Source organism: Pollachius pollachius, assembly GCF_949987615.1.
Source record: "Pollachius pollachius genome assembly, chromosome: 3".
In the NCBI taxonomy this organism is placed as follows: Eukaryota; Metazoa; Chordata; class Actinopteri; order Gadiformes; family Gadidae; genus Pollachius; species Pollachius pollachius.
The window spans coordinates 26,545,084-26,566,266 of NC_136936.1; the positions used below are offsets into that span (position 1 = coordinate 26,545,084).

Sequence of the window (21,183 nt, forward strand, 5' to 3'; positions counted from 1 at the left end):
ACCAATTTCAGCGTCTTTCAAAAACATTTTTCTATCATATCGCTTTAAGGCCCCCCTCTCAAGAAGCCCAGTATGCTCTGATTGGTTGAACACTTTGCACGTGTGTCGTTAAAATCCACACCCCCGAGAAGTAACATTGCGGTTAGCTGGGAGGCGGGACTTCTATACTTCAGCACTACCCACTGCCCACTATCGTCACACCGTTACGGAAGTAAAGTTTGAGAGCAAACTAGCTGTTTCACGCATGTATTGAGGGGCGTTCTCGTTTGGCACGAATACTTTCCCTGGCTCGAACTTCGATTTTTCTAGCTGAGCAGACATAAAACATGTATACATACGTCAATTAACAGTCTAAGGCAAAGGGAAAAGTCGAAGAACCATGATATCACCCCTTTAAAATCTGTTATGGGTCCTTTTGTGGGGGACCCCCGTTGGGCCCTGCCCCTCTCCCCCTCTCCACAGCTTTGAGCAGTTCTGCATCAACTACTGCAACGAGAAGCTGCAGCAGCTCTTCATCGAACTGACCCTCAAGTCTGAGCAGGAGGAGTACGAGGCTGAGGGCATCACGGTCAGCACGCACGCACGCACGGACACACACACACACACACACTCACATACTGATAAGTAATGATACTTATTATTCCATTTGAATCACCAGTACGTTTACATGCACAGCTTAATCCGATTGAAGCCATAGTTCAACTGTGCTCCTCAATTGGAAAACTGCAATTGTCGGAGTATAGATGGCGGGGAGAAAATCGATTCATTGGCCGAAGCATGTCATACCCCGGTACGATAGGTGGTGCTCTAACCATCTCAACTAGTGGTAATAGAGCCATCGGCTGACCTCTTTACGTAACCAGCAACAAGAAACTCAGGTGGCTTTCGAGAAAGATGTTTTTAGTAGACAGCGGTCAATTCGGCTCCATGTCATTTCTCTGACGCTCCATTGTTCCGAACTCTCGGTTGTATGCTCCGCCACCGGAGGAGCTCCGCCACCGGAGGCGTGTGTGTCGTGTGTGTGTTCTCCGACGGCAGTCCACATACGACAACGACTTCAGAGAGTCAAAGCCTGAATTCTTGTCCCCCCATTCGTTCTCAACCATGGCCGAGATTTCCCCTACTACGAGTCTTTACTTTTTGTGGAAGTACCAGAGAGTCGGAGAACCAGACACAGTCTTTAAGATTCATAATATTAGAGAATACCCCTATCCGTTTGGCTGCTGCACAATGAATGAAAAATTATCCTAAACTAGAAGAAAAAAACATTTATTTTGACAGACGTGCCCGAAGTTACTACTTTACAACAGTGCATGTTGATGATGATACACTTTTTATAGTGGGTAACTACATTGGCACGACCCGGCTTCCTCCTTTTTCTTCGCTACCTTTTTAAATAAATCGCTGTTTCTCGTTTTCCGACGGCGACAACACCACAACTATCGTCTCCTTCTACTTCCGGCTCACAGCCCCTGGAGACTATCTCGAGCATGCATCCAATCCAATCCCCTTTGCCAATCCCATTCAATCCCAATTCAATTGAATGTATACATGCACAATTATAGTAATCTAAGGGTCTTAATTTGACAATGAGAAACTCGATTTGGTTCGATTTGAGTCAGACTAAGGTGTATACATGCATCTTAATAATCCAATCATAGTCGGACTCACCCAATTATTAGATTTTGTTGCGTGTCATGTAAACGCACTGACTGACTCATGACAGCAGATCCTAACACAAAGCGTGAGCCTGACAGACTATAGGCTCGATGCCCTTCTGGTAAAACCAGGCCAACAATAATATAGAACCGCTGTGAAATTTTTAGTTCACATTTTACTTCGGCAGCTCAACTGAATGCAGAGAGCAGTAGTGCTTATCATCTGATCAAACCATGCTGATCATGTAACTCCCTAAACCTACAGAGGATCTCAGGCAATCTTTTTTTAAACATTTGCTGAAATACAAGAACACAGATTGATTGACTGTCTTAGCTTCAGTGGTATGAGGAATTCTCAAAGGGAAACAGGAAATTATGGTGAGACTAAATCTAGCAAGGATCAGTGTAATGAGCCTGAGCCACAGTGGGACTCATTAAAGGATGCCCAATAAATAGTTTAGTTTGATTCAAATGTTATGTATGCCAACACATTCGCCTTTCACAATCAACATGATCTGAAAATGGACGGCACACGCCCACATTCCTGTTTCATGGCCTGTTTCATGTCGTCCATCAGATACTCTTTAAGAGGGTTGTGCTTTTCTCTAATGCTATGTTAAACAGGTAAAAACACAAATCAACACAAATTCAAGATCCTTTAAACAACGGTTGGTGTCAGCTGTACTTTCACCATGAGCCTTGTCTGTAATGTAGCAAAACAAAACATTAATCTGTGTTATTTGTTGTGGTTGTGGTTTTGGTTGACTCTCATGTAGAGGCTCTGAGTGGATGAACTCAGTGGGAGAGAATTCGAATTCGGCTCCTAGAGTGGCTCTCAAAGGGCCATTTCCAGAGTGTAGTGCATTTAGGATAAGCACAACCTTTTGCTCTGTGTGTGTATGTGTGTGGGTGTGTGTGTATTCAGTAAATTATTTGGATGGTTTGCCATCTAATGAGTCAAAGTCTTTATTCTACTTGGACCACCAGCTGGGTCTGATTCAGGTGACACTGGGGCACCCAACCACAGCTGCCATTAGTTCCGGATCAGGCCAAACAGCCCACAGAAACTCAAACCGTTAAGCTATCGCTCCTCATCCACAATGGATGGATGCATGGTTTTTATCACACACACACAGATTCCACATATTCAAATATGTGCAACGTCCTGTACTCCTGTACTACTACACACACACAGACATGTTACTAGTCTATCAAAACAGCTTTACTGGAAACTCTGTATGCGTGTGTCTGCGTGCGTGCGTGCGTGTGTGCGTGCGTGCGTGCATGTGAAAAACTGGACTACTACTACTAGTGGAATTAAGCAACTTAGTTGAAGTGGTTACTGCATTATATATTTGTTGAGTGAGGTCCACTGGGATACTGACTGGAATTATCTGTTGTTGTTTTACAGTGGGAACCGGTGCAATACTTCAACAACAAGATCATCTGTGACCTGGTGGAGGAGAAGTTCAAAGGCATCATCTCTATTCTGGTGTGTTGCGTCTCTGTCATATCTCTGTCTCTCCATGGTCTCAGACTCCTACACTCAGGGGTACTAAGAGAGCCCATTCTTTCACTGATCTCTGTGAGTATGGTTCAACAGTAGCCATTATGATATGAATTTCTTCCTGTCTGGCTGTGTTTGATTGGTCTACTCGTACCGTATATCGTGCTTTATTTGGGGGGCGTCACCATTTTTGAATTGTTGTCTGAAAATTGAGTGATAAAATCTGGTTCCTTATGTAGTGCATTCATCAATACCCATAATGCGCCGTCATATAATGCACGTGTTTGATTATTGTCATGGGATTCATCCAATAGAAATGGTTGGCCCGTGGTTAAACATAATGACTTGACCCTCTCTGACAGGACGAGGAGTGTCTGCGGCCCGGGGACGCCAGTGACATCACCTTCCTGGAGAAGCTGGAGGACACAGTCGGGAGTCACCCCCACTTTGTGACGTAGGTAACACCCCCCTCTGATCCCCCCCTCTGATCCGCCTCTCCCAGGGCCAGTGTTTCCAGAATAGACGCACTTGTAGACAGACTGGTTAAAACCGGGGTAGGCCATTTATTTGAGAAGAAGATTTGCTGAAATTCCCTTTTCATTCCTACAACAATCCATAAATCAAATGCTCTGACAAAAATAATCAAAAGATTGTGTGTCTGTGGCCGTCCCAGGCCTGCAATCAGCCCATGAGAAAATTTCATCCACCGCCATTGAACCGATCTGATTGGTTACCCCTGTTTTAACGGGCGGCTCCAGTATGGATACCCTAGTCAAGATACACTCATGAGTACGCAGCTGTAACTAATGAAAAACACCTGATATTAACGTTAAGAGGTGAACCTGTGTTCACACCGTGTTTTCACTTTTAAACTGCCGTCACACTCTATGAATGCATTTGTAAATCAGTTAATCTTAATAATCTGTGTGGGTCCAAAGTCACAAGCTGGCGGACACTAAGACCCGTAAACTGATGGGCCGGGAGGAGTTCAGGCTGCTGCACTACGCCGGAGACGTCAACTACAACGTCAATGGTGAGGCATGAGATGAGGCTTCATGGTTTCTGACCATGTTTAACGCTGTTAAGTTACTGGAGAGGGGTCGCTACACAAAATATGTCAAATTAAATTATATGTTAGGTTACATTTACCTTTAGGGCATTTAGCATACGCTTTTATCCAAAGCGGAGCTTACAAGAAGTACATTTTTCAGAAGAAATAGAAACAACAATATATCGACAGTAAGGATGTTCATAGAACCAAGTGCCAAGCACTAATAATCACTATGTTAACCCATTCCCTGTATACTACAAAGATAGCAGGATAAGACGCTACACAATGCTAAGTACCATAACTCAACATACAATAAGTGTGTGCATTAAGTGCCAGGACTTAAAACATGTATATTTTTTACATTTACATTTAGGGCATTTAGCAGACGCTTTTATCCAAAGCCACTTACAATAAGTGCATTTGTTACAATAAGTACATTTGTCATAAGAAGTGAAACAATATATCGCTGTCGGTACAGTAAAGATGTTCATAGAACCAAGTGCAAGTATTACAATCTCTAGGCTAACCCATTCCCCGTGTAAAGCAACGATAGCAGCTACTGTAGATGCTACACAATTAAGTACCTTGAATAAGTGCAATGTACAAGTGCCAGGACGTACAACATTCAATGGTGGCTGTGCATTGGTTTCTATGCAGAGTCGAGATGAACTCTGAACAGGTGAGTTTTGAGTCTTTTGCAGAAGCTGGTGACCGACTCTGCGGTCCTGACATCGGTAGGGAGCTCGTTCCACCACTGAGGTCCCAAAACAGAGAAAAGTTGTGACTTTGCTGATCGACCTTTGCTTGCTCTTAGCGATGGCGGTACCAGACGTCCAGCTGAGGTAGTTGAGCGGAGGGATTGAGCTGGGGTGTGTGGCTTTACTAATGCTTGGAGGTAGGCAGGGGCAGTTCCATCGACTGCCTTGTATGCCAGTACCATCATCTTGAATCAGATGCGAGCTATTACAGGGAGCCAGTGGAGGTCTCGGAAGAGGGGGGTTACATGTGAGAACTTTGGTAGTTTGAACACGAGGCGCGCTGCCGCATTCTGGATGCGCTGCAAGGGTTTAATCGCAGAGGCAGGGAGTCCAGCCAGGAGCGAGTTGCAGTAGTCGAGGCGGGAGATGACCAGTGATTGGACTAGAAGTTGATATATAATATTATTAGTTGATAGCTTCATGGTCTTGGATATGAGGAGTTGTGAAGTTGTACCTTTGGTAGAATGTGTGTATCCTCTGTGACCTTCTGATAATGCGTTGACTTTCTCCTCTAATATCTCGTCCTTTTAGCTCCACACGGTCAATGCTCACTTCTGAATTTACGCTGTTGCATTTTTTTTAGGATTTTTGGACAAGAATAATGACCTACTGTACAGGAATCTGAAGGAGGTATGAAAATGAAACATTTCCTTCAAAGTTTTGTTTGAATGCAATTCGTTTCTTGTACACTCTTTGTACATTTAACAAAATTGAGAACCGGGCTGTGGCTATATAATATAAAGTGTGTGTGTGTGTGTGTGTTCAGGTGATGTGCATGTCAGAGAACAAGATCCTCACCCAGTGCTTCGACCGGGAGGAGCTGACAGACAAGAAGCGGCCCGACACAGTGAGATGTGTTGTGTTGTCCCACGTCTCTCCCCTGCCTAATGTTCCTCCTTATGTTTCTCACGGTGACACAAACACTGGCGTCTTTTCTGGTTGGGTATTTTCCATTCTGCCTGTGGGCCGTGTGACGGGATACTCAACAGAACCCCCCCCCCCCCCCCCACACACACACACACACAAACACACACGCACACATACACACGCACACACACACGCTTGCCAAGGAATGCCCTCGTGCACAAACACGCCCACATGGGCACAAACACACACGCATGTAGAAAGGCGAGAGCATGACTGGGCTGTCCCAGAGAAGGAGCAGTTCACAGTCTCTCTCCTGAAGATAGGATCAGTGCTGTCCCCTCCCAGCTCTCTCTTCTCCTCTCATCTCTCTTCTCCTCCGTCTCCATCCCTCCTCCTGACCTGTTGCTGTGTCTCTCCTTCCCCTGCCGGTGGGGTGTTCCACGGATCCTCATTCTCCTCTCTCCGCTGTGTCTCCGCGGTACAGGCCGCCACCCAGTTCAAGTCCAGCCTGGCAAAGCTCATGGAGATCCTGATGTCCAAGGAGCCGTCGTACGTGCGCTGCATCAAGCCGAACGACTCCAAACAAGCAGGTACCCGCAGAACGCCTCCTATTCTATCTCTGGCTTGTTAAATGGGATCAAACCAAACGGTTTGTTCCAACAAGTTTTTCTTAAAAAAATGATTTTGAGATATGCTGGTCAAATTGATCCTTCTGTACATAACAATCTGGATTGGATTTTTGGCTTGTTCTGGAATAAAACAAACAAATTTCTATAATCTCGCGTACACCATGATTCCAATGTTTACATTTTGTGTAAGTTATTGCATGTAAAACAAAGGGTCGAGACGGCTTCATCAATGGTTACAGTGTTGACCATTCTATCCAGCCGGCCTTTGTTGGGCCTAGACAGTCTCTCTTTGTTGGTTTGAAACTGCTTCTCTGTGGTCGTCACTCCCACAGCCAGCTGCCTGGCATTTCTGACCTCTCCTTGTTTTTCTCCCGCTAGATTCACATCATTTTTGGACCTCCCCCTATCTAGATATTTTTGTTGTTGCTCCGTTAGCCCTCTAGCTCCTCTGGTAACACTCTAATCCCCCCAGGTCGGTTTGATGAGGTCCTGATCCGCCACCAGGTCAAGTACCTGGGCCTGATGGAGAACCTCCGCGTCCGGAGGGCCGGCTTTGCCTACCGGCGCCGCTACGAGATCTTCCTGCAGAGGTGGGAGGCCTCACCTCAGCTGGAGCACTCACTTACTCCCCTTACTCACTCACTCACTCACTCACCTCACTCACTCACTCACTCACTCACCTCACTCACTCACTCACTCACTCACTCACTCACTCACCTCACTCACTCACTCACTCACTCACTCACTCACTCACTCACTCACTCACTCACTCACTCACTCACTCACTCACTCACTCACTCACTCACTCACTCACTCACCTCACTCACTCTCTCACTCTGTCAAATAAAAGCCAACAATGGTAGTTCCATGCGCTAAAGCCGAATTCACAAAACTTCACATTACAAAAATATTGGATTATGTTGAATTATTGCTTTTCAATTGCTCTCAAGTTAAACTTTGTGTGTGTTTGTGTGTGTGTGTGTGTGCGCGTGCGCTTGTATTTAGGTATAAATCCCTATGTCCCGACACATGGCCCAACTGGCAGGGCAAACTACCTGAGGGCGTGTCCACCCTGGTGAAACACCTGGGATACAAGCCTGAGGAGTACAAGATGGGCAGGTAGGACACACATAGGCATACAAACTCAACCATGTGAAGATCCCATTCAGAAATATGAGTACTGGAGACTCACTACACTATACCACACTAAGTCACTTCACTACACAACAAGTGGATCGTTAGCAGCAGTGATAGAACTGTGCAGAAGGCCAATCAGGGAACTTGAATGGTAAGGGTAGAGGTTCCTAGACAGTTAGATAATCAACCTTATTGTGGATCTAATTCTCTACTGCAGATCAAAGATCTTCATCCGTTTCCCCAAAACCCTGTTTGCCACTGAGGACGCCCTGGAGACCAGGAAACAGAGCCTGGGTGAGAACTAACACCGCGTGCATCAACAGATCACTGAGAACAGTGGCTATATGTCTGTTCCTGACTATCTCGTTGTCTCTCCTCTCTCCCTACCTCCAGCCACCAAGCTGCAGGCTGGATGGAAAGGCTACATTCAGAAGACCAAGTACCAGAAACTCAGACGCTCAGGTGAGTCCCGTTCTGCCTCATGACCACAACATGGTGCCTGTTGTGAAGGCGTGATGGAGGAGGTCATAAACAAAGAATAGCTGCCTGTCCACTTAGGGCCCTGAGTCTAGCGTTGTTCCAATGTATATCCCCTTTTACTAGATTTAGTGTCGTTGTTGATTGATGTTGTAGATTTCATTTAGCCAACCTTGGCTGTAAAGGTTGAGTAGTCTAAAAGTAAATCAATTTACGAAAGATAAGACACAACGTAGTACGGGACCGACTTATCTGACAGGGCGGATTAGATGTGAATGATGAATGAATCTCTGAAAACACTTTTATCTTCATGACAGTTAGGGTCACACAAACAATGATATTCATGACATAACTGAATAATAACTCACTATTGTATCAAGGGCATTAAACGTCAGTTGCTGTTATGTGAGAGTGTTTTGTGCGTTTGTGATTGATGATGTTTTGTAATTACATGTCTGGGACATAAATGACCATTCACCATTTAGTTAAAATAAAATAAGCTATTCAAAGGCCTGGGTGCATGACGGGGTTTGTGAAAGAAGCATGATGAGTGATTGGTTAGGGGGAGAGTAGCATGATGAGTGCTACGGGCGGCAGTAGCTCAGGAGGTAGAGTAGGTTGAGTTCGATCCCCGGCTCGAGCGTCGAGGTGTTCCTGAGTAAGACGCCTCAACCTGATGGCTTCTGACAAGCTGGCTGTTGCCCTGCGTGTTTGACTCCACCAATGGTGTGTGAATGAGTGAATGAGTTGTAGGCGCTTTGGATAAAAGCTAAATTCCCTTAATGGAAATGTCTGGTCCGGCCTGCAGCCATCCGGATCGAGGCGTGGTGGAGGGGGATCCTGGCCAGGAGGAGGGCTCAGCGCCGGAAGAAAGCAGCCGACACCATTCGCAGGTAGAGAGAGAGGAGGTGTCCTGGATTTCACCAGCAGGGGGCAGGCTTTAAACATCCGCAGGTAGAGAGAGGAAGTGTTCTGGAGGTCACCAGCAGGGGGCAGGTTTTAACCATAACTGTCACTTCTCCATCGGTCTGTCATGGATGAAAGTAGACAAATTTGACGAGAAGTTTGACGAAGGATTCGTAAAGATAATTTCTTTTCCAAACTGTATTACTCATGGAAAATGGGAACTGTTTCATACGATATATGATTTAAAGGGGACATATTATACCAACAGGTGTGAGTGTGATTAGCCCTTACAATCCGTTCTGAAAATCTGCGTCTTCTGACTTCACTAGTGGGCGTGTCCACCTAGATGTGTGCGGGATAGATCAGTGTACCAGCCTACCCAGTGGACTGAAGCAAACGTTGCTCATCTATCCAGCACACATCTAGGTGAACACGCCCACTAGGGATGTCAGAAGACGCAGATTTTGAAAACGGATTGTAAGGGCTAATCACACTCACATCTGGTGGTTTAACATGTCCCCTTTAAACTTTCACACGCACCATTTGATCATTTAGTTTCCCTGAGTACTTGGAACCCTGGAAATCGCAAGTTATCGCGAGAGCACAACTTGAATTTGCTCAGCGAGTCACTCTGGGAACAAGCAATATAGTCACTCCCCGATTGCCCTGGCCCAGAACATTAACCAATCACATCGGTGTATCTGATATAGGCGGGCAAAAAGCGTTGCTGTTTTACTGACCGGATACGGCAAGAATCGTATCTATTGGTTAGCTCCGCTGGTCTGGACATGTCACCCCTTGTATTCTTCTGATTGGTCGTAGTGTTATCCAATTGCGTACAGTGATATTTTCAAATGCATGCTTGGTGCTGCCCCTCGAGTTGGGCCATTTTCCTTACTCGTTGCCAGACACTACAGCTTTTCAGATGTGGGTCTGGATATCCAGGCAAGAGTACTTTAACTAATCCTTTAGGGAAATAGTTACTGTCACAGGCGCTCTGATCAAAGATAGAAAAGGAAGAAAAATGAATACAAGTAAGAACCATAGAGTCTAGAAATTAAATAGGCAAGACAAATATCAACACACCACTGCGCAAAGAAAATATCTAAATAATATCGAAAGATATGCCTGGAAACAAAATTTCATATTATACTGTACATTAAGGAGCTATTCCCCAGGTTGTTTTTGTGTATTCATAGATCTTTCTGCTTCTCCCCTCAGGTTCATCAGGGGCTTCATCTACCGCCACCAGCAGCGCTGTCCCCAGAACGAATACTTCCTGGACTACGTCCGCTACGCCTTCCTGATGAACCTCCACCGCAACGCTCCCAAGAACGTCCTGGACAAGAGCTGGCCAACGCCTCCGCCGGCTCTCACCGAGGCCAGCTTCACACACGCACGCGCACACAAGCACACACACGCATGCACTCACACAGGCACACACAGATACACATGGGCACACACAGTCATATGCACACGTGCGCACACACATGCACATACACAGGCATACACACACACCCACAGACATACATGCACGCACAGAGGCGCCCACAATCATACACACGTACACAGAAACACAAATATATTTTTGAAGTACCAGATGGTGGCAATGACAACGGATTGGCTTATCACGAAAACAGACCAAACACACCCTTGATGCAACCAATATTATAAATGTTGATGTTTTCAACACAAGGTTAATGGTGAATGAACTGCTTTGATTCGTTGTTCTTACCTTGGTGACCGTTCACTAATGATTGCTTTGCATTCAATGCCTAGCTTTCACCTCACATCTTAAAGCACAGGAACAACTAGTGTGATGGAAGAAGGGTGTATTAAGACTTCATTAGGACTCCTTTATCTCCCTTAGTTTCCTAGTGGGATAGGACCTTGTGATGCTAAGCCTATTCTCTCTCTCCAGGCCTCAGAACACCTGCGCAAGATGTGCATGCAGAACATGGTGTGGACCTACTGCAAGAAGATCAGCCCAGAGTGGAAGCACCAGGTACCACCAGAGGCAGAACACTATAATATATATATCATGTACAATTCACATGAAAAATACTTAAATGTCCAGTCTACTTTATAGCCCATTAACTTTTCTTAACATACAGTCCTCTTACTACCTCCATAGTGGTTAACCATATTCATAGACCTAGAATTATCCCTATCTGCATTATATGCATTGAACATTAATCTTCATTGCAGTCTGCGCTACAAAACAATATGAACTTGCACTGCGGTACATGAATATGGGCTACTTTACAGTGTGCAGTTGTATCGAAACAGTTTGGTTATCGAACAGAGAAACAACCTCAAAAAACGACTTGAAAACATGGCCGTATTAAAGAATGCATACCCACATAATCCCCCTCATCGTTACCCTTGGATTCAAACGTCTGTGAATCCCCATTATTCCAACTCATCAGTATAACCCCACGGTGTGTGGACGTCTGGAGCTCCATCTGGCCAGTGGCTGATGTCCGCGTCAGAGATAGGGTTTAACTTCTCAGTCACATATATAACCTAGTGTGTTTGGCACATTTCATGTAAAACTTGGCTCATTATAACTCTCCTACACAACAACGCTGCTAAAAAGGATTTACAAAAGAGGCTGCTTAAACCAGCCATTATGCACACACACACAGCGTTCTGTACAGCCGGCTGTACGTACTGTAGAGACATGGTGGCCTATGTAGATATAGAGGGCTCAGGCTAAGGTTACAGACTACTTAGACCATATGTATGCATTTTATATTCAATTCTGCCAGGTCCGTTCCCCGAGATGCTACTTAATTCTACGCACAGAAATTGAGTGCATATCAAGCCCAAATAACAATTACACTATCATATGAGAACAAAACACAACCACATATTTACAAACATCAACAGAGTATTAATATCTGTGTAATAGCGTTGATGATGTGAGGGGATTCTCGCTGTGTGTGACCAGATGGAGCAGAAGACTGTGGCCAGCGAGCTCTTCAAGGACAAGAAGGACAACTATCCCCAGAGTGTCCCCAAGCTGTTCGTCAGCACCAGGCTCAGTACGCAGACCCCCACTACACTCTCTCTTCCCGTTCAGTTTGTGCTCTCCTGCTATGACCTCCTCTGCATACCCTCTAGATAAATGGATGTAGAAGCAGTATGTTGAAACACAAATCTCTTTTTGACATAGATGGAGAGGAGATCAACCCCAAGGCGCTGCAAGCTCTTGGCACTGAGAAGATGAAGGTAAACAGTTTGACATTCACAAACTGCTCAACCACCTGCTTCCGCTATATAGGCAGCATTTGCTCCGCCCAAATTGTGACGTATATGGAAATTACAAAACTAGCGCAAACGACTACTTACTAACAACAACAGAGTTAGGATTAGCGCAACCAACTGAAATGCTAAGCACAAAAGTTCTGAGTCTCTGTACTCCTCAGGAGCGGATAATGCAAAAGCCTTCTTAAAGACAAATTTAAATGTAACCTTGCATTATGGCTCCCGCTCCTGGTGAAACACTAGGGCTGTGTCTCAATTCAAGGGACGCATCCCTCGAAGGACGCGGTCTATGAAGGTGGGGCCTTCGTAGACCGTGAAGGCCGAACCAAAGGCCGACCAAAGGCTGAACAAACGTTTTTAAATGAGACGGTCTGGCCTACGGAGCATTTCAAGTTTGCGTAACAAGCCTTTAACACCCTTTACCTTGCGTGACGACGCGCCGCTTCTGCCACCTAGCAACCCTGACAGCTGCAGTTCAAACCAGACGGCGGAGAAATATGGAGCAGTTATATAATAATTATATAAAACATAACGTTAATTAGTTTAACGTTATATGGCTCGTGTTAATGTCGTTGAACTTTGACAATAAAGTTACAAATTTAAAATAGTCCCAACTTTATTTTAATATAAAAAAATGTTTTGACATTGTTTTGTCATTAAATATGTAATTTGCTGCAACTGCCGCTTCCGCTCTCTCCGACGCAATTTCTGAAAAAATCCAACATGCAATGAATCTTGGGATACGTTGGGCAGTGAAGGATCCAGCAGGTGGATCCTTCAAATCCGGGAAAAGAAGGCTGCATTTGTCGGCCGCATTTGAATGAGCCTTCGAAATGGGACATCCTTGACGCGTCACAGTGACGCAATCGGCCTTCGAATGCAGCCATCAAGGTTGCGTCCCCTGAATTGAGACACAGCCTAGATACCGCCTGACACCCGTTCATCCTGTCCCCTCCCCACTCGGCGGGCGTCCTGCTGAGGAACAGAGGAAGTGTAGGGTTGATTGGGAAGTGGTTTGGATGAGCGGCTCTCCAGAAATACGGGCGGCCAAACTATCTGGCCAAATCCTCTCATGAATTATATGGAAGGGAGGTTTGTTCGGACACTGCTAGTCTACTGCTTTTGAAGATTGTAAAACATTTATTTGTACGATGTTCATCTCCATGTTAAACCCATCGCTATAAGATAGTTGAAATAGAGTTCAATTGATTGATCTCTCACTCTCTCAAACACACACACACACACATTTTCTCTCGTTCTCTCTCTTTATATATATATATATATATTTACACACACACACACACACACACACACACACACACACACACACACACACACACACACACACACACACACAGTATGCGGTGCCTGTGACTAAGTACGACCGTAATGGATACCGGGCGCGGCCCCGCCAGCTGCTGCTGACCGGCGACAGCATCGTCATCGTGGAGGAGGGCAAGATGAAGCAGCGCATCGAGTACGGAGCTCTGAAAGGTCAGAGGTCAACCACAGGCAATAGAGATTAACATCTGGCTAGTTATGATGGGTGGATGGATGGGTACTTTATTCAGTCGAATGATATAACAATATATTGTCGCAGGCTCGTGGGTGTGGAGTTTCTACGCTACCAAGTTGAACAGTAAAACCACACAACACAGAGAGCAGTTCAAAGTCTGTGTTTTATTTACCGGGTATTTACAATCAGGGTGGGAAAAGGGTCATCCACCTCGGTCAGGGTATAATCCGTAATCCGTAATCAGTCCCATTCAGTTTCCAACTCTCTCTCTCTCGTCGGCCGTATAGTACTTCCAGAAGCTCACACAGATGCTGTATGGACTTCTCTAGCCCTCCAGTGTGGTAGCCTGCTCTCCCCTTTAACCCCAAGCACCCGTGCTTAATGATCCTCAGGCTTGCATCATTTAGGGGAGGAAGTCCATGTAAGGCTTGGGGGTGGAGCCAGCAGGTTGCCAGATACTCCCTTTAATTACCACCCCTCCCTGCCGTCTGCCACAATATGAATAAAAAAGGTAGTATAAGTGTTATATTTGCAGTCATAATGTATCATATATATTAAAGGACAGTTGTGCAGTGTTCCTGTTTGGTTTAAGCCTCCCTCCAGTCTGAGTCTGGAGGTCCTCAACCCTCCATCTCTCTGTGTCTCAGGAGGGTAGGGGTTGGGGTTAGGGTTAGGTGTTAGGGTTAGGGCTAACAGGTTGAGAACCTCCCTCCAGTCCGACTCTAGCAGCCAGAGGTCCTCAACCTTCTCCATGTCTGTGTCTCAGGGATCTCGGTGAGCTCCCTGAGTGACGGTGTGTTTGTTCTGCACGTCCCGAGCACTGACAATAAGCAGAAGGTGAGGCGGGGCACACATTAACAACACTTAACACTCCAGGGAGAGCAGAGCGTTGACAGGGCTGTTCTGCTCTCCTAGGGGGACGTGGTGCTGCAGAGTGATCATGTGATCGAGACCCTGACCAAGGTGGCCATCTGTGGCGAGAAAGCCGACAATGTCAACATCAACCAGGGCAGGTGAGGACCACTGCCTGTGTCTGCTTGTGCGTTTGCGTGCATTTCTAAATTGTGCGTGGCCTTTTTGTGTTGCCCAGGATTCAACTGTTTAATGAAGCTTATCATGGACATGGGCCGTAATATATGCAAATACATGGAAAATATCATGCATTCTTACACATCCCTCTTCACCAATTATTCACCACAGAATACACACAGTGTTGCAAAAAGCTGTGTTCCCCGCTTTTCACTAAACTGTCTAACATGTGTCCTGTGTCTGGTCCAGCATCACCTTTGCCCTAAGTCAGGGCAAAGAAGGAGTGATCGACTTCACTCCTGGGTCGGAGCTGCTGGTGGCCAAGGCCAAGAACGGCCACTTGGCTGTGGTGAGTACACCGACTTGTGGTTGATTGGGGTTAGTTGATTGACCTGGATACACTAAAACGTCTTTGTCTCTTGTCCTGATATAATACCTGAGAAGAAGTGTGACCTATATCCTTGTATCCTTTAAGAATATGTAGAAACCCCAAATAGGCCTTTATCCCAGAGCTGTATGAGAAGGGGCTTAGAGAGGTGCCTCTCCTTAAGTTAACTCTAGGCCTGTAGGCCATGAAGCACTACACTGAGACGACCAAATGGAACGTTTTGAAGGGCTAAGACTGACCTTGAAAGAACTACAAGTAAGCGGGGGAGCTGCCATGTTTATAAATAAAAAGCACTGGTACATTAAACTAGAAATATAGTAAATGTAAATAAATACATGTTATGATTCAATATGAATTAAGAACGACTCATGAAATTGGTTGACAACTGTACATTTTCTAGTGCTTTGAATCAAGCCAACCCCGGCTCCCTGTTCGCTTGAGTCAGTCTGCAGGCAGGTCGTGCCCTCCCCAATATGGCTGTGACATCAATTAACCCCAGCAATGGGTTGAGGCAGTAAATGTGGCGTCTATGTAGATAAGTCTCTGGGCACTAGTAAACATTGTAAGATAGAACTGTGTTTTACACTGGGTACCCCCAGCCCATTCTTCTGGCGATTTGAATTCACCCTAAATAAGGGTCTGGAGAAGAGCAATGCATTTCTTTCTGCTTCCGATACGTTTTAGCGGGAGCCAATCACAAGCTGGCTTTTCCCCCTGGCTAGCTATTGGATGGTTTAACACAATGACAACAGGGAAGCGACGGCAAACAGCCTATTGCGTACAAAGTTGTTTGAACTAGGCCTGTTAATCACGCCTCTCGTGCTGAAGAAAATGACAGCAGCCTCCCCAGACCAACGTGCAATCGACGATTGAGCCTGGTCTGGCAATAGCCAGGCTACCTGTGTTTAGCTCTACTACTACTCCTTTGTGATTAAGGGCTATCATAAGAAACAAAGTATTGGCTTTGAGTTTGTAACTCACCTATGTGAACCCCTTAGGAGATTAAACAATAATTGTAATGACCTGGTAATCACCTAGTGCTTATCACAGCTGAACATTATAGTCAGAATTGTTAATCTCTCGTTTTGCTCTTTTGGTGCTGTTTACGTTTGCAAATGGGTAATATTGTTTGTTTGTATTAAAGGCAACTGATGCATTCAAATAAAAGTCAAAAGCACTTCACCACAAACTCTATAAAGAGACTAATTTTTAAGACCAAGAAAAGTGAAGCAATGAGTTAGGAAGATCAAATACTGAATAAAAAAAACACTATTTTTAAGTCACTTTAGGAAAGCTGATAAATGGAAGATTGTAAGAGTATGTTGGAATATTGGAATTTGTATTTTTTTTTTTATTGAGTTGGTGTCTAAATTACCAAATAGAAATTAATAGAAAAGGTCAAAAAAGACTCCAGATAGAGTGTGTATCCACAGTGACCTCTTGACCTCTTGATTTTCAGACTGCTCCCAGACTCAACTCCAGATGATCGCTTCGGGGACACACCCACTCTGGAGGGAACACGCCCATTCCCCCAGCCTTCATGATTTACCAATCACGTGAATGCAGAGCCCGCTCTGCCTAAGCCAATCAAACGACAGCTTTCAACGACATGAAAACAATATATCGAAACGAATTGATATATTTATGTTTAATTTTTCGGGGTTATTTTGGGTATTAATATTGATTCTGTTTTGAATTTCTGATTTTTATAAATAATACATATATATATATATATATATATATATATGTGTGTATATATATATATATATATATGTGTGTATATATGTATATATATATATATATATATATATATATATATATATATATATATATATATATATATATATATATATATATATATATATATATATATATATATATATATATGAAGCCGAGCAATAACCTATTTTGGTGACATTTCCTTGTGCTTTTGTTGCATCCTAACTTTGGGAATGACTGTGGAAACCAATTGGGGAAGGTAGTGGCGTCTCTTCTGGTTTGAGGGGTAAAATGTGTTACTAAGTACCCTGTTGCTCTTTCCTTCAGTTTGTTTGGACTGCTTTACCAGATTGTTTGCCCCTTTCTGACACTTGTTTAATGACCGAGCCCGGCATTAGTAGGAGACAGAGCTGATAGTATGTAGGCTGTGGGAAACAGAAGAAATCAAGCTGTAGGAGGTCAACGTCATACTATCCCATCATGTGCTCATCTATACAGTGAGGGGTTGGAGAAATTAAAGGGCCCTAAAACCAAAAGTGGGGTGTGTACAGACACTGTGACTATGTACTATCACAGTAGTATGCATTTTCTGATGTAATCCTGAATATGCTTCAAGTTAAAGACGCTGTATGTAGATCAAATTGAGATAGATTAACAGCATACCACGGATGCTTAGGAGACCAACGGATGTGAGGAACGTGTAAGAGAACGGTCTGAGAAGGAAAAGATGAAAAGATGAGAATGTGTTGACTTGTTCTGCCACTCTGTCTGCCAAACATGTGCCTTTTGAGCGTGGCTTGGTCCATGTTAACTTAGTTCTTGGACATTTGTAAACTGTGACACTAAGTGCTGAATCTGACGGGAAACAGAATCCCAACGGACCGAGGAGCCAGGGGAGGGAGCGGACCACAAAGCAGATCAACGCTTTACATGGTGTACAACGCCTGTGGCGTCTGTCGTGCGCTACAGCTACATTGTCCCCTGAACACTTTCCTTGAGTTACAATCTTGTCCTGGTAAAATACCTCCTCGTCGTCCCCATGCCTTCCTTCGTTGTACACCCCCCCCTCCTCACCAGCCTTGTGCAGATGATTCCAAAGAGCTTTTGTTGAAATAAAATGGCATTGTTTTTCTAAATAGTTGTGATGCTAATAGAAGCGGCTATGAACCCCTCCACCTCTGGGGTTCTGGGTTGAGATTGGCACAGTAGAACCTGCACTCACATGCTAAAAGCCAAATAAGTGACTTCTTGGCTTTTGATTTACAGTGATTCTGTGTATGATGTGGGGTTTTCTTAAGAGATGCAAAATGCAGGTTGATTTGGTTGAATTGTGAACGTGCAAAAAGATTTTTGATTATGAAATGACTCGTGTGTGTGTGTGTGTGTGTGTTAGAGAGAATGGGGGGGCGGGGGGTACTATACTGCCAAAGCTCTGCAAGTTGTGTAATAGGACGTAACAATTTTCACTTCCAGCATCGTACTCCAATCTGAAACATACTGTGTGAGTTGAATACCCTGATTATTTAATCTGACTGTTATGGCTCAACAATGTCAGCTTTACTATTAAAAACAATCTTATCTATTAATTTACTGAAGCACGTGTTTTTTTCTTTCTGACTTACTGTATGCACCAATCAATGTATAAGGATGTCTTCTCTCTAATAAATAAGACCATGATATATTTGACAAATAAAGTGTAAATATAAATGGTAAACAGGCATTCATGTTGTCTGTTGAAGAACATCATGGAGACCTAAATCAGATTCACTTCACAGGCTGTAAAGAGGTGTTTACAAGTGGATGAAATGCAGCTCACTTCGCTTGTCTGTTTATGCTTTTTGTAAAAAGGGCAAATAATGCAGTGGCAAATAATCCGTTCAAATTGTTGAATGTGGTTTGATGGGACCACGTGAGTCGGGGGTACGTGTTTTTTGTAGTTCTTCCTCTCTCCACTAAGCGCCTCCCTCAGCCTAAACTTCAGGATGTTTTGATCTTCAGTGGGTCTCATGCAGGGTCTGCTCTCTGCATATGACCCTCCTTTATTTCCTGGAAGTACAAGTTTGTTCCTTATCATGTTCTTGTTGTTCAACTCTTGCATTTGTTGAGAAACTGGCGCTCATCTAAGACATTCATGAACACAGCTTTACTATTCTGTAGACTAAACACTTCTATGCAATAGATAGGATTCAATTCCTCAGCATTATTTTATAAATCTAACACTTTGTGTATTAAGTGCTTATTTGGGCCTAGTTTAAAATATTGACTGGCACTGTGTTTACTAATTGTGTAGGTCTAACTAACACCAGGCCACATGTTGTGTTTTTACTAGGTTATGTATCTGACCAAACTAATTGTACCTATAGAGATTATCTCCTAACCTGTTATGTTAACGATCTTCTTTGTTTCAAACGTTACTCGACTGTTTTTCTCCTTACCTTTTATTATTTATTTAACCGTTTCGCCGCTCGCTGATTGGTCGAACGCGTCTCTAGCTCAGCGGCTGGCCAATGACAGCGCATACTTGTTTGTGCGGTCGGTCCTCTCCGATGTATAAAAAGGAACAGGAGCGCTGATGCAGGAAGAAGATGGATCGATGCCGAGAAACAAGGCACAACCTGCACGACTTAATCCACCACTATTCATGTGTTACTCCTTCGACGGTGAACCCCAGGTCTTCCACAGACACAGTCACTCCGTGGTGAGAGACCCTCGCGAGTGTCCTCGGGTTTAAGGATCTCAGGTAGGTTCCTCCAGCTGAAGGATGCTCTCAAACCTTTCTGTGTAGGAGCCGTTATGCAAGGCAGCGCATTAAGTTAAATAACATTCACTGAGGCGTTCTGATAGGCTATAGTGATCCACACCATTTCACATTGTTTGATCTTCAAATCAGAGTTATTCATTTGTTTGGCTGATAGCTGAAAAATACAATTGATAAAAACATGCAACAGTCCATTTAGGAATTAACTTAAGTATAAAGGAATGTGATTTTTGTGTTATTGTGAACATGAATCGTGCACCTATTCACTCGTGACTCATAGTATTTTTATTTTTTTTGATTCAGTCCTGTTGAGTAACAGTATGGATATTCATTGTTCTTTCTACTATTACTATACATTCAACACCGATAACCAGTCCAGGGACATCCACTTACCCTCACCCTGTTCATGCAGAATAGAGCAGCTGATCACAATGATAAGCAGGCATAATGCGTGTTAGGTAAAAGGATGACAAGACCCGATTGTTATCGCTTACCAAATCTTTATTAATTTCTCGAATATCATTGCAGGCTATATGAATAGGTTAATGATTTCAGCCAGAGGAATATTATCTCATTGGTTCAGGTCGATCTTGACGCGACCCGTGGGCCCGGTGTTGTGCTATGCACCCCTATTGTGACATGTCAATCTAAAATGACGTGCACGTTGAATTAATTAATTGGCTTCCTCGAGACGCGCGTGGACGCGGAGCCGCGGGTCCGAGAGCAGAGAGAGGCCAGAGCGAGCATATCGCGCCGCACTGGTTCGAACCGGCTGGAACATAAGCTCACGTGCAGCAATTCCAAGAGCCTTGTCACTTTCGACCAATAGAAGAAGCCCACGGATAAAGGGTCCGCCCATCAGACACACAGGAGGCGGGCCGTGCGTCTCTAGTGCGCGGTCTGCTGCTGGCACGCTCCTGGGTCTCTCAGCTGTTGTGTGTTTGGGAGAACTTCCCCTTCTGTACACCATGAGGAGAACAAAGAAACGATGACAGCGCCCCCTATTTCCAAAGCATATGTTGGCCATTACACTTCATGTTTTCTCCTCCATTGGTGTTCCAACTTTCCAGTTTGGCTTTAAGTATCAGCAACAACTCTTAGAAGCCTGTTAGCTTCTTTTATTCTAATGATTATAAACCCACAGTTGAATGAACACATTCCCACGTCTGTCCTCCCTTCAGGCTCCCTTCTCCCTCGACTTGGACCAGGCCCCCTGTTGTTCATCCCTCCCCCGGCTGCGATGGCCCCCTCCCTGGCCACGGCCTTCTCGCACCGCTGGTGGATGGCGGTGACGGCGGTAGTGGAGAACCTGCTGTTCTCGGCAGTCCTGCTGGGCTGGGGCTCCCTGCTCATCATGCTTAAGTCGGAGGGCTTCTACTCCTACCTGTGCCGGGGACCCGGTGAGCCAGGCTCTTTGTGTCCAATAGGAACCATCTAAAACCTTCAGCCGTGCTGCCACACCATAATCGGCCCTCAGATTGTACAAGTTGCCATGTTGGCATAAACTGTGACC

General features: G+C 44.7%; 2 protein-coding genes across 4 annotated transcripts in view; both read left to right on the plus strand.

Moving 5' to 3' along the window:
* The window catches only part of LOC307073690 (unconventional myosin-Ic-like), a 77,247-nt gene extending 58,769 nt beyond the window's left edge, over positions 1-18,478 (plus strand). For all 3 annotated transcript variants that reach the window (XM_079733611.1, XM_079733612.1, XM_079733613.1), the window contains 22 exons: positions 463-568; positions 3,070-3,150; positions 3,528-3,619; positions 4,104-4,198; positions 5,558-5,604; positions 5,741-5,821; positions 6,326-6,431; positions 6,943-7,060; positions 7,476-7,589; positions 7,825-7,901; positions 8,001-8,069; positions 8,893-8,977; positions 10,212-10,371; positions 10,912-10,995; positions 11,944-12,037; positions 12,169-12,224; positions 13,619-13,754; positions 14,543-14,613; positions 14,692-14,789; positions 15,055-15,154; positions 16,653-16,970; positions 17,085-18,478. In XM_079733611.1, the coding sequence (XP_079589737.1) occupies positions 463-568; positions 3,070-3,150; positions 3,528-3,619; positions 4,104-4,198; positions 5,558-5,604; positions 5,741-5,821; positions 6,326-6,431; positions 6,943-7,060; positions 7,476-7,589; positions 7,825-7,901; positions 8,001-8,069; positions 8,893-8,977; positions 10,212-10,371; positions 10,912-10,995; positions 11,944-12,037; positions 12,169-12,224; positions 13,619-13,754; positions 14,543-14,613; positions 14,692-14,789; positions 15,055-15,154; positions 16,653-16,679 (1,897 nt within the window). In that variant the 3' untranslated portion in view covers positions 16,680-16,970; positions 17,085-18,478. The remainder of the gene's footprint in view (positions 1-462; positions 569-3,069; positions 3,151-3,527; positions 3,620-4,103; positions 4,199-5,557; positions 5,605-5,740; positions 5,822-6,325; positions 6,432-6,942; positions 7,061-7,475; positions 7,590-7,824; positions 7,902-8,000; positions 8,070-8,892; positions 8,978-10,211; positions 10,372-10,911; positions 10,996-11,943; positions 12,038-12,168; positions 12,225-13,618; positions 13,755-14,542; positions 14,614-14,691; positions 14,790-15,054; positions 15,155-16,652; positions 16,971-17,084) is intronic.
* A 1,032-nt stretch (positions 18,479-19,510) lies between these two features.
* LOC307072440 (large neutral amino acids transporter small subunit 4-like) overlaps positions 19,511-21,183 on the plus strand; it is a 31,336-nt gene continuing 29,663 nt past the window's right edge. Inside the window, exons 1-2 of the mRNA XM_079731743.1 lie at positions 19,511-19,652; positions 20,852-21,070. Of these exons, the coding sequence (XP_079587869.1) occupies positions 20,911-21,070 (160 nt within the window). The 5' untranslated portion in view covers positions 19,511-19,652; positions 20,852-20,910. The remainder of the gene's footprint in view (positions 19,653-20,851; positions 21,071-21,183) is intronic.